Source organism: Montipora foliosa, chromosome 8 (genome assembly GCF_036669935.1).
Source record: "Montipora foliosa isolate CH-2021 chromosome 8, ASM3666993v2, whole genome shotgun sequence".
Taxonomy (NCBI): domain Eukaryota; kingdom Metazoa; phylum Cnidaria; class Anthozoa; order Scleractinia; family Acroporidae; genus Montipora; species Montipora foliosa.
In genome coordinates, this window is record NC_090876.1 from 45,392,190 (window position 1) to 45,405,058 (window position 12,869).

At 40.3% G+C, this 12,869-nt stretch overlaps 1 protein-coding gene across 1 annotated transcript; it reads left to right on the forward strand.

Annotated features, from left to right (window-relative positions):
• Positions 1–1,932: 1,932 nt before the first annotated feature.
• LOC138013427 (chymotrypsinogen A-like) lies at positions 1,933–12,463 on the forward strand. Its single transcript, XM_068860512.1, has 5 exons — positions 1,933–2,037; positions 3,128–3,325; positions 4,462–4,662; positions 7,420–7,737; positions 12,210–12,463. The coding sequence occupies exons 1-5, from the start codon at positions 1,983–1,985 to the stop codon at positions 12,350–12,352; spliced, it is 915 nt and encodes a 304-aa protein (XP_068716613.1). The 5' UTR covers positions 1,933–1,982; the 3' UTR covers positions 12,353–12,463.
• Positions 12,464–12,869: the final 406 nt, after the last annotated feature.

Here is a 12,869-nt window from a genome sequence, read left to right on the forward strand (position 1 = left end):
ACTGATAAGTGACAACTTTGCCTTCATACGACAACGAATTTTATATTCGTCATCAAAACTGTACTAACTCACTCTAGAGATTAACTACGAATATGACGTTTACGTGTATATAAGAAAGGGTTTCACAATTAAGTGAGCAACTTTTTTTATTATCTCAGTGCATGCATGCAAGGAAGTTTGCATAAATGCAAGCGAAGGGAGTCAAACCCGGTTCTTGAACGTGAACGTGTTTCGCTTGCTATATATCACACGCATATCAGTTCTCACATCGCTTGTATGTAAAAATGTTGAGAACGAATCAAAATTACTGTTATTTCTTATATTTAGTACAACAAAAGATGTGATGTTTCACTGTCTAAGATATCGGTGTACGGAGGAAAGCACGCACAAATATGTGGTTTCCACGTTACGTCATCGCCGCCATTTTGGCTGACGAAAGCAAATGATCTCCCATTTGCTCCTTTGTTCGTCCACCAGCAATTGTACATTGCAGCATTGTCAACTGCGTCTCAAGAGATTGGTTCTGCAGCTTCAATTTCGCGCTGAAGTCAAAATGCACTTCCAGCATGTCATTGATCTTTATTTCAAGCGGCGTTTACTCTTTAATTAGCTTTGTCTAGAACCAGTTTTTTTTTGTTGTTGATGTTTGCTCATTCTTAGCCTTTCATTCGGCCTATTTGCTTCACTTCTCTAATTGTTGTCGTTGCTTTTATTCTCCTGTATGCGATACCGGTGTAAGCAGCCTGCCTAGAATTGTAACAGGGAACTGAGTCATTACCGCATACGTTGTAAAAAAACTGGATGCTTCGTAGCGGATAACCTCACATAACCTAATGAATTTAAAACGAACATAATAAATGTGCTCAGCACAGGTCGCCCAATTAGATCCACTGCTAATTAAGACAAGCCAGAACAGTTCTTTCAAAGTGCTGTTGGAGCAGACGAAAAAATTTGCTGGAAAATTAACCCCGGCCTCAATCTATAAAATCTAAGGGAGTACTTGTATGTACTACCCTATCGATTCACTCGCTACGCAATTCGATCGTTATCCAAACTGCTGTCAGGAGCCGTTCACACTTAATTGATTTTGACTGGGTCTCCATTAGTTTAGACGAGCCTAGCTTACCGAAAACCGCACTTAAAATCAAAAGGGCCAGAAGATATACATCACGTTAACAAGGTAAGTCAATTTTATTCACAGAACATTACATTTTATGCTACTTAGAACGAAACCGTTGAGTGCAACATACAAACGTTTTCAAATAATATCTTCGTGCATGACGCAACACCTCCAGAAAACAGAGTTTTGCAAAACCATTCCCACTACTTATACATATCCATTGCCATGAAATTGACATCGACTCGACCTTGTTTGACCTTAACTTGTAGCTCAGTCGGTAGAGCAGCGGTGATTTAAGCCGAAGGTCTTGGGTTCAATTCCCACAACGGATAATTTTTTCTATATCCCGTTTTGTGAGTCCAATTCCATTAGTAGAGCAAACGCTCATATGGTTTACGTGTTGAGAAAATAGCACTTCAAATTACCCTTCAATAGTTAATTCTAGTCATGTCGTGAACTTGGGCGGCTTAGGTGTCCAGCTACTTAAATATTCTCGAAGTTCAAGTTGACAGAAAGGACGCCTGAATAAGATCTTGTTGGTGGGTTTTGAAAATAAAGTGTCACTGCGATTGTTGCAGGCTACTTCGTCTCCTTTGAAAAGTTGTTGTTAGTAGCGGATGATCCATTAACATCTCAAACACAGCTCTTGCACCTTGCTTTCCGATGTTCTTAATGTCATTATCACATCTCGAGTTTAAATATTTCTTTTCAATTTCTTTTCACGTTGTTAAGAAAAGTTGTTGATACAGAGTATTTTGCCCGTTCAGCAGATGTGAAAATCAAACACAGCTATTTAACAAGAGCAGAAAAAGTTCGATAAAAGGATGATCTTTGCATCTGTTTCTCCGCACAACCTTCAAGGATGTTCGTCCTTTCTATCCTGTTGGTCATCTCTTTGGCGCCGTCGCTCACAGAAGGTGCAGTCGTAATTTAAGTATTTTCATTTTGAAATGTTGAGATTTTAGAGAAGTTGTTCAACACAACACTTCGGAAACTTTAAGTATAACTTACGGGCACTCAAGGAACAAATTCTTTTTTGTAGCTGGAATTTAGTAATCTAGAAATTTCAAATAGCGAAAGGTATGTTTTGTGCCCGGAAAACGCAGCAGCCTGAGCAAAATTTACCCTTGCCTAACTGGCACACCGTAGACAGAAAATGAAAAGGGGTTGTAATAATGATTAGTTATCGCGTGGCTTTGAAATAGTCACGTCCTCGTTGTTGCTTAGGTTTCTTAACTTTCTATTCCAAAACTGAAAAAAAAAAAAGAAAAGAAAAAAGAACAGTACGGTCCGAGCAAATGGGCGTAGTAAGATATGTTGCCAGCGAATTGAATGCTAATTATTTTCTTATTCTCGGTTTTCACATGACGTCACGACCGCCATGTTGGTGCCCAAAACAAAGAAAAGGCGGCCATGTTGGTGCCCCGACCAAATCCTCCGGGAATTTAACTCTATTATTATGCAAACGCTTCCTTTTTTTTTCGTTGAAAAACATGGCTGTTGATCACGTGAATGAAAACCAGCAATTGAAATCTCTGTCCAAACTACAGACCTCTAATAAACTTGGTCCGAGGGCAGTACGCGCTTCGTATTTTTTCCCAGAAACGTAGAAGAAAAGACGATGAAATTACAGAACGGTCCGAGCACATGGGCGTAATAAGATATATCATATCGCTGGATCTTTGAAACAAGCGACTCACTGATTAAAAAAAAAAACTTTAAAAAACAGAGTTTCTTAAACTTGGCAATTAACAACCTGTATACCCTGTCAGAGAAACAAATTAAATGAGGCACTCTTCATACCAGTTTCCAGTTTTCCTTGAAATCTTATTTAGGTAACTTGCATTCATTCATCACAATCATTGGAAGTTCAAATGCTGTAGCAAAGAGAATGATCATCCGCCAACATAATTTTATTGAGTAAAATCTTGAGACGAACAGATGTTTTTCATAGCCGTCGAGTTTTCATATTCTTGGCAACTGACACTTTTTGTTTTTCGCTAACAGAGTGCGGCAGGAAAGCTCTCGGGTCTCGAATCGTTGGAGGCCAGGAAGCCCAACCTCATTCGTGGCCGTGGCAGTTATCCTTGCGTATTGGCTCCAGTCACACCTGCGGAGCGTCTCTTCTAAACCAAAATTGGGCCTTGACAGCCGCCCATTGCGTTTATAGCAGCAGTAACCCGTCGAGATACACATTACTTTTGGGTAAGTTCATACTATGATTAACATAGCCTTGATTCCCTTTAATGAGCAAAACCGCATTTAAGAAGGCTCGAATGGGTTTTCAGCTAAGCCTGTAGATGTAGGCCTCACACGCTATATTGGGGACTTAATATCTATAACAGTGTAGTCGACGAAAACGTTGTTGCGTGACGTTCTCGTTGACGGCCGCGTCGTAGATCTTAAGTTCCCTACTTACGCTCATGACTCGAGCATATCAGACTGCAAAATCTGGGAACCACCCTTTGTTAGAAATGTTGAGGAATACCTCAAAACTTCGCTCGGTGATCTACCCTGATTTTTTCCATACAAATAGGAGTCGTATTATTGTATTCTTAAACTGAAGTTTTCTATGAGCAGTCCTGTACTGTTGCCATGGCAATGGGGCTGTCAGACACCCTTAAAAAGACCAGCAGTGTTATTATTCTTTTCCATTCGATATCCACTTTTACCTGTGGAAAACCCTAATTTCGAGCCTCGTTAAGGCGAGGAGTGTTAAATGTTCCAATGGAGACAACATGAGATGACCTAAGTTCTTATAACAACCCACCAGGTCTATGAACGCGAACGTTGTTTGTCCTCATCTGAAACGAAAAAGGGTAACCATTTGCACATCTTATTAAAAAGGAACCGCCCTTGAAGGTCCTGAGTGTTAATCGGCCTTAATTAATCAAAGCCCGCGCACTCTGGCACCAAAATTCAACACTATTTTAACTTAAGCAACCAGGTAGCGTGTCACAACGCATCATTTCAGGGATAGCGTTCATGTTCAATACAGCGACAGCTACATGATGAGATTTATGGTATTAAGTATACATGTGAAACATGTGTCACAAGGCGTCGTCTTTAGCCTAAGAACTTCATGTATTACTTTTTGGTTAGGGTTTTGGTAAAAGTTCCCAGTTTAAGGGTCGCATTGTGACGCCTACACCATTGAGCGTGAATCTCATTTGCGTTATAACCTTGGACAGCCCTCAGGGATAGCTATCGAAATGAAAGTTGATAAGTTTTGATTAAATCATCAAGTAGTTTCAACGAAATTGATTTTTGCTCCGTTTGTCACATCGGGAATATGGAACGGCCAGCAAACTGAGTATATTACTTGACCTATGTCTCAACAGGTGCTCACAACAGGGGGAGAGGTGAACAAGTTAATTTAAAAAGAGTCATTAAACATCCTCAATTCAGCATGCGACATTTGCGCCACGATGTTGCTCTGTTGCAGTTGGCGAGACCAGCGCAACTTAGCAGTAAAGTTGGTACTATCTGTCTGCCCAGACACGGATCTCGCGTCGGTACAGGAACCACCTGTTATGTTTCAGGTAATTGCTCAAAAATGATGTACCTGTCATGGCCGAATGTTGCTTTGGTAAATCATCAGATTAGCGTTTTTCTAATTTCATACGCAATAACAGTAGTGATAATGATGAACGATGGCGGTGACGAAGACGTTTATGATGATGATGATGATAATGTGGATGTTGATGTTAACGATGAGGATGATGATGATGGTAATCATAATAAAAGTAATAATAACAATAATAATAATAATAATAATAATAATAATAATAATAATAATAATTATTATTATTATTGTTACTATCGGACGTACCGCGAAAAGCGTAACAAAGTCATAGAATATTTCCGCTCACCAAATACGGTATTAGATTCCCACAAGAGTCCTGCAAATATTAGGCCACTTTGGAAAATACCATAATTCTCTTTGTTTGTTCCCCCAAATTTTGCATAAGCATTGTTTTCAGTTTCTCTTGGGACTTACAATGGTCACAAGAGAAAACAAAAACAATGCTTATTCAAAATTTGGGGGGGGGGGGGGGGACAAACAAAGAGTATTATGGTATTTCCTAAAGTGGCCTATTCCTACGGATTCCTGAAAAGATGTCATATTTTCCTGCAATGATAAACTCTTGGTTAGCAAGGCAGTGTTCCGAACAAATGTTAACTTTGTGAAGTGCGGTTTAGAGGTCAATTGGAGAAATGATACCACTAACTAGACAATCGAAGCAATTGTCTCTTTAAAGACACGGGAAAAATTCAGGTGACTTTGACGGCATTCGAACCTATGATCTCTATGATGCCGGTGTAGTGCTCTTACCAACTGAGCTATGAAGCCACTCAGTTGAGAACAGGCCAATATTTGTGAAGTGTCTGATACTTGTGCTTCTGCTGTCGTCAATAGTGAGAACCAGGCTTAATAATAGCTTTGGCCAAAAAAACTAGTAAAAGCAACCTGCAAATGATCGTTTAGAGCGAGTTTCAATCGAGTGTCGTTAAACCAAAACCAAAGTAATTGGCCAATCAAAAAGGATGGAGACAATCCAGTAAACCAATCAAAACTCGAAGTAATAACACGTAGCCGACACAAAGCGAGGGAAAATGGGAAGGCGATAGCCACGATTGGCTTTGGTTTCATTCCTGATTGGTTGAAGAAGTGGCGCGAGAACTTTGAACCAACCACTGAGTGAAGTAATTCCTGCAGCCCCTGCGTCGATTCGTGGAAATTTCTACGACCCCGTGGATTCTTGAAAATTTCTACAAACACATGATCGTTCGTCATCATCATCATCATGAACCTTACTGGCATAATAATCACAGGGTGCTTTCCTTTTGTCAGTACTGGCCAGCCAGACCCATCAGTTTGCAAAGAAAATGCAACAATTTACAGAAACATTTGCACGATAATCCCTTGCATTGTTCCGGAGGAATATACACCATTCTCGAAGTGTGATATATTGAAGACGTTGTAGAGTTATTCCTTCCTAATGCCCGGTCTTGCCGGTCAGTTCTTTTAAATGGAGAGCGCCCACAATAATAATGCTTAGCACAAATGATCTTGAAAATCAGGAAAACTAAGTGCAAATAAAATCTCATTAAAGCAGATTAGATCAAGTCGGATAAATAATTAACAATTATTCGCCGAAGGTAAACTGAATATTGGTGAATATTTACCGAGACGTAATCGAGGTAAATATTCACCAATATTCGCTATGCCTGAGGCGAATAATTGTTTTAGTGTAATTTTCGGCGGTGAATATAAAGAAAGTGCAAAACAACGTGCTAAAACAAGATAAAAAGGCACGAAAAGTGCTTGATTGGCTTAGCAGCCGCGCCTCCACAATGTTATATTCACCGGGTAGCGCGGTGAATATAACACTAAATTCTTTTACTAAAAACTGTATCATTGGATAGTGCAATTCGAGAGTTTTGATTGGCTAAGCCATCATGGGTTATGAGCCATTAGTATATACTAAAACAGTGGATAGTGTTGAACTCGCGCGCTGATTGGCTCGTCAAACTCCGGATATCCTGTGCTATTTACCTCCGAGCAACTCAGGAAAAAATGGCGTCCCGATTTGCATCCGTGACAAGTAAAGAAAACATCAAAATTAATTTTTTGTGGTGTATATTATCTCCCTGTTTTAGTATATACTAAAAAAACTATTCACCTCAGTGTCGGTGGATATTTACCGTTGGATATTTTCACCGCTAGCCACCTCTACTTCGGTGGATAGCTGTTAATTATACCAAGATCTACAAACACGGCAAGCATATGCGTGATTTTTTGGGCCTCTTTATTTTTATTGTGTATTAGTTTTCTATATTTGGGGAGCGTTTTGAATAAAACAATTATTCCACTCGCGCTTGTTGGATATGAGATGATTATAGCTAACTCGGCGCTACGCGCCTCGTTGGCTATCTATCATCTCATATCCAACGCGCACTCATGGAATAATTGTTAAATATTCACCGCTGAAAATTATACCAAGTAGTATTGGTATAATTACAAAGGTAATTATTGAAAATTTCGCTGTGCTGATTGGTCGCAGCGACAGACGAAGACATTAAATATTTCAAGGAAAATGTATATTTTTCAAATAATCACCTATGTAATTACACTAAAACAATTATTCAACTTAGGCTCGGTGAATATCGGTGAATAAATATTCCTTGGTCATGCGTAAGAGGCCTTCTGAACACTGACAAAGAGTTGTCTTCAAATTGTATTCCCCCTCCTAATTCAATTCCTTATTTTCCCATCACTCTCGTTTAATTACCAGGATGGGGCCGCATCAGCCCATCAACCAATCAGCTTGCTACTAATCTCAAACAAGCCCCCGCTCCAGTGGCAGAACACAGCCGGTGCAGGAGGACAAATGGAGGAACTGTAGATGAGAACTCAATGGTCTGCGTAGGAGGAAGGGGAAGTAGCGTCTGCAATGGTGACAGCGGTGGACCCCTATCCTGTTTGGAGAATGGAAGGTGGGTCGTTCGGGGAGCGGCCTCTTGGGTGACAAGCAGAACTTGTCCCGGAAATACGTTCTCTGTGTACGCTAGAGTCAGCTCTTACGTGAACTGGATCAATGGTTACATCGCAAGTAAGTGTAATAGCATGAAGTACCTAGAGAGACCGCTGACTAGATTATTGGCGAGAACGGTGTATGTCGGGGGGCATGATTAAGCGTGCATTCGATTGACCCTATTCTGGAATAAGAATACATGGATCCTTCGTTTTTACGGAGATTCACATTAAATTTGTCAATCAGCGGCTAGAATGCTTTATTATCCTTTTTGCTTCAAACCTCCAAACATACCATTTTAAATCATCACTCTCGTATTATTATTTCGGAATAGGGTCAATCGAACGCACCCTAAAAGATCCTGTTGTATTATTTCTGTTGTATTATGCTTTGTAGAATGACAGTGAGTGGCCATTCTGTTAAAAAAAAAATAAGATCTTAATCATCTTGTCACGTGACTTATAATTCTTGGCTTGCTCCCACGTGATCAGACGGCCATGTTATTGAGCTTTCGTGTACAAAACATAAGCAAAACGTCGCTTGCGTTTTGAACCAAATCAGCCAAAGACCATAATGCTGTTTGTTTGTCCCTCCGGATTCATTTTGCATAAGCATTGTTTCTATTTACTCTTGGGACTTATAATGGTCCCAAGAGAAACTGAAAACAATGCTTATGCAACAGTTTGGCGGGAAAAACAAAGAGTATTATGGTCTTTTTGATATTGGTTAATTCCCAAAAGAATAAAAGAATTTTTCGCAGTCATTCAGTGCACCGACATGGTCGCCATGATGTCAGATGTAAGCGAAGGATACAAGTCATGTGACAGAACATTTGACTCCGACACTTCTGTTGATAAAGGTTCTATGATAGAATGGAACGATGTGTTTGACAAAAAAAAGAAACACCTTTTTAAAACATATATATTGGCGTGGATTAACTAATCAGATTCAACAATTGTTGTATATGAGATAGTAAATAACCCAGTGAAACGGCATGTACTGAAACCAGGAACACCGGAACATTCCGGAACACCGGAGCACTCCGGAACACCCCAGAACACCGGAACACTCCGAAGTGTTACGGTGTTCTGGGGTGTTACGCATTATTCAAGGAGGGGAACGTTGGGTCTGCGGAAATGTAGTATCGGTTAATTTTAAGCACGGTATTTCGGAAATTGTAGTCCGAAAAGTTCAGAATTGCGGTATGATCAAACCCTACGGAAAGCTGTTCTCGTGTGTTTTGGTTCACGGTATTCGGTGCAGAAATTACGTCACGGAATTATCAGACTTCCGGTTGCTCCAGGGGAAAAGAAATTGGAAACTCTGCAACCTTCAGTCCTTGGTGCAAGATCACCTTTTGCAAGCGCGATTCGTTTTAACAATTGTTTGCTGTACTGACAAAGGTAATCCGCCCGCGCAGAGCAACATGGGGAAGAAAATGTATAACATTAATTTCGGTTAACATAAGGAATCGGCACTAGGAACAATCTGTCGAGGCACCATGTACTTATCGATGCTCTGGCTGTGTTGACATTTAGTTGTTCACAGCTGTTAAATAATGGATTCATGTGAATCCCTCTGATTAATACAACGCAACAAAGGTACAACAGCTAGTAAGCGGGATTTTAGTTAGTAAATCAAACTTCTAAACATGCAATATATGGGACTGAAGTTGTATAAATGTTGAATTTATAATTTTGTTTTTTTAATTAAGGATAAAATATTGTTCTCATTCCCTCCATTTTGGCATTTGCGTTTCAACGGGTGTTCACTGTCACGTACTCGTCACAAATATGCTTTGCATTGCATCTTATTTTATGATTAGTTATAACACTCTTGGTCTAATAATCGATTTTTATGATTAGGGGGCGGAGGTAGAGGTGGAGGTGGAGGAGGAATTAGGGAATTTAAGATCTACGACGGCGACGGTCGACGAAAACGTCACCTCAAAATGGAACTTGGCTCTATCATAAGTCTTTCGCGATTATTCAGTGTCGTTCACGTCCTACAATATGGGCGAAGTATCCTAAAAATAAATTGGTACGGGCGGTTTCAGAGCGAAAACAGAGAATGAAAGATTCTCTGTTGCACGTTGTCGTAAAAACCTCAATTTTGGTGATTTCACGTCGTCGTTATGCTGAGTACCGCAACAATCCGTCCTAAAATCCGTGCTGCACGTGCAGCACGATGATTTATGCTCTTTTAACCAATGATTTTACTGTTTTGTGGCGATGCCGTAGTCGTAGCCGTCGCCTTTTCTTAAATAGGGAGCTTACGAAACGAGGACGGCGACGGCAACGAGGACTTCATTTTAAAATACGAGTTCGCGTTATTCATATCAGTACGAAACTATTTCATGGAGTTTCGCGTTAAAAATGTGTAGTAACTGTCGAGGAATTAAACTGGTATGAGTGAGTTGGAAGCGTAGAGAGAGAACTGAAAATTCATCGTCATGTGCTAACGTCCTTCACAGAACCTTGAATTTGGTCATTTCACGTCGTCATTTAGGAGATGACGGCAAAGAAATGTACTAAAATGTAAAACGCACGTGCAAAGCGTGCAGAGCCATTGTTTTTGCTTATTAAACCTATTGTTTTGTAGCGTCGTCGTTGCCGTCGACGTCGTCGTTTCGTAAGCTCCCTAATTCCCTAGTAGCGGCGGCGGCGGCAGTGGTGGAAGTAAGACTTTAGTTTCTTCCCCATTATTCTATTAAATTACATCACAAAGTAACAGATATCGTTAATTTGGTTGCAATGAAGATCATATAAGCGAAGTGAAGTGAAGAATACGTCTTCATTTTACACTTCATACCCAGAGGGTAATAAACTTTTGGCCCTCGATTAGACCAAACCACAACACCGAGGACTCCCTGCCCTGCTCTTTTCGATCAGTGTTTGGAATCTTCAACGTCCCACAGAATTTATGAACAAGGATTTTGACACGGGGCCTATGGCTTACAGTCCTTATCTGGGAAGACTTGAGAGTCTAACTGTTTGCGGATGTAATTTCAAGGGCAGCGTACTTTGTCCTCAGTAATTCAAAGACGCTGAGGGTTGGTCCAGCCGGACTGGGACTCACAAACTCCTGCACGATAGTCCGGATCCAGTCAACGGAGCCAACCGGTCCGCGCTTAAGGATGATGATCAAGACCATGAATATGGAAATATCGACTGCTTGTGTTTATGTAGAATTTGTTTGACAAATAGATTCTATGTTAGCCTCCGTCTTATACGTTTTAGATCACAGATGACGTCAAAATGGGACAATAAACAAAAATGCGGCGCGGAGTGTGTTACTGGTGTTCTTACAACATTTGACGTCTTCTGTCAATGATATATTACTGAACGCACGGCAACATGGAATCTAATTGTTTTATGCAATAAAGAAGTATATAAATTGTGATAATCCTTATTAGCATAAATTGCTATTTTGCCGGCACGAAGCAGAGGCCTGGTTGAGAGTAGTAAGAACTTGAAAACTTGAAGGACCACGTGACCGTGGTTTGTATTTTGCAACCGTTAAGCGATCGAGGCATTCTACGGTTACAGTAGACTTCCCCGCGCGCACAAGTCCAGTTTCGTTAATTGTTATATGCCTTTGTTTGGCTGTATTTGATAGCGTTCATTTACGTTGTAAACAGTTTTTTTCATTAAGAATACCCTAGAACCCTAAGGGTCACATCACTGCCTTGGTAGAGGGTACACGTTCCCGGGTTTTTTTTTCCACCTGTTGGCTTTTAGGGGATTTCGTCTCCGGCTCTGGTGCATTGCTCTTCTCTTCAGTAGATGTATAAATGTTTTTGTACCTATTCCAGTGCTAAATAAATGGCACGCTGACTTGGCTGGCCAACGCGCCCAATATCTCGAGTATCCAGCTCTGTAGTGGAGGCAAAATAAAACTTATTCACGACTTCAGCAATGCTTCTGTCGTCTAATAGGTCATAGGTGAGAACCAATCAAAATGCGTGCATCATTGAGCTTATTAGGTAAACAACGACTTGTTTGAAAATGAAGCTAGCCCTTACTTGGCACCAGATAGTCAACCAGGTAAAAAACAAACAAGCAAAGAAAACAATACGTCGCTCTAAGCTGGAACAAGTTATAAGGCAAAATGACAAGAGGAGTTCTTACTCTTAATTTAAGTAAAAACTATACTTAATAGTGTTTTTAATTGGTTTGTATACAAATTATGGTTCCTGTGTATACTATATATTATGTATTCCTTGTATTTGTTTATGTCTGTGTATTCTTTGGCAACACGCAGAGACGATAAATTGCGGAAAAAAAGGCAAAACGTCTACTGGTCAAAAGGATTCCCCGTTGTTAGTTAAACTAAGATTAGCGACCGGCCGTAAAGCACGTTTACAGGACAGAGCAGAAACTCATCGGAACGGATAAATTAACAGTTTGAACAAAACACTGTGAAACACAGTGAGCATATAATTCGTGTCCGAATGAACCTTGTAAGTCTAAAGTAATAGTACAAAAAATATTATCTGTCTTTACTAGCCGTCATTTTTTCATGCTGTCTATATTGTCTGTCATTTTTAGGTTGTGTAGACAGTAACAGAAATTGCCCTAATTGGGCCCAAAGGGGATACTGCCGACACACTTTTGTGAATTACATGAAGACGAACTGCAAGAAGAGCTGCAACGTGTGCGGTGGCAGAGGCGGCAGTATTGCGCTGTACTGAACCCATTTATGTATTCGCCATATATACTAAAACAGTAAGATAATTTAGCAAAAAAGATGATTTTAACTCATTTATTCCTGCAACCAAATAAACAACAGAATCAACATTGAATGATATGGAATATTTGAAATGTTCGTTCCTTTGTTGTGCCCGTTAAGCCTGGTTCTCACCGTGACAAGCAGCGACGCAAGCACAAGAGAGTGAGTAGTATAAGCAGTTTAAGCTAAGTGAAAACGAACTTCGCCATAAGCATCAAAATCAACCACGGCTTCCGCCCTTTTGTTGAAATACTCACACGCGGGGAATCTGTTACTAGTGCTTAATTAATTGGTGAGACAAGGTCTTTCACACGACATAAACCGAACGCAAGAGAAAAATTTTGATGCTTGTGCTTGTGATAGTGTTTATTATGCTTGCGTTGAGGCCGTTTTCACAGTGACCAGGAGCCCGTTTCCCGAAAGTCCCGAAACTTTACGGACCCTTTTCGGGTGTCACAATTCCCTCTGTATCTCAAGAA

Bases quoted from the DNA above. Each gene is read 5' to 3' on its own strand.
- LOC138013427 (XM_068860512.1), top strand. From the start codon at position 1,983: ATGTTCGTCCTTTCTATCCTGTTGGTCATCTCTTTGGCGCCGTCGCTC. The intron at 2,038-3,127 runs GTGCAGTCGTAA...TTTCGCTAACAG, and splicing joins GGCGCCGTCGCTCACAGAAG to AGTGCGGCAGGAAAGCTCTC. The intron at 3,326-4,461 runs GTAAGTTCATAC...ATGTCTCAACAG, and splicing joins GAGATACACATTACTTTTGG to GTGCTCACAACAGGGGGAGA.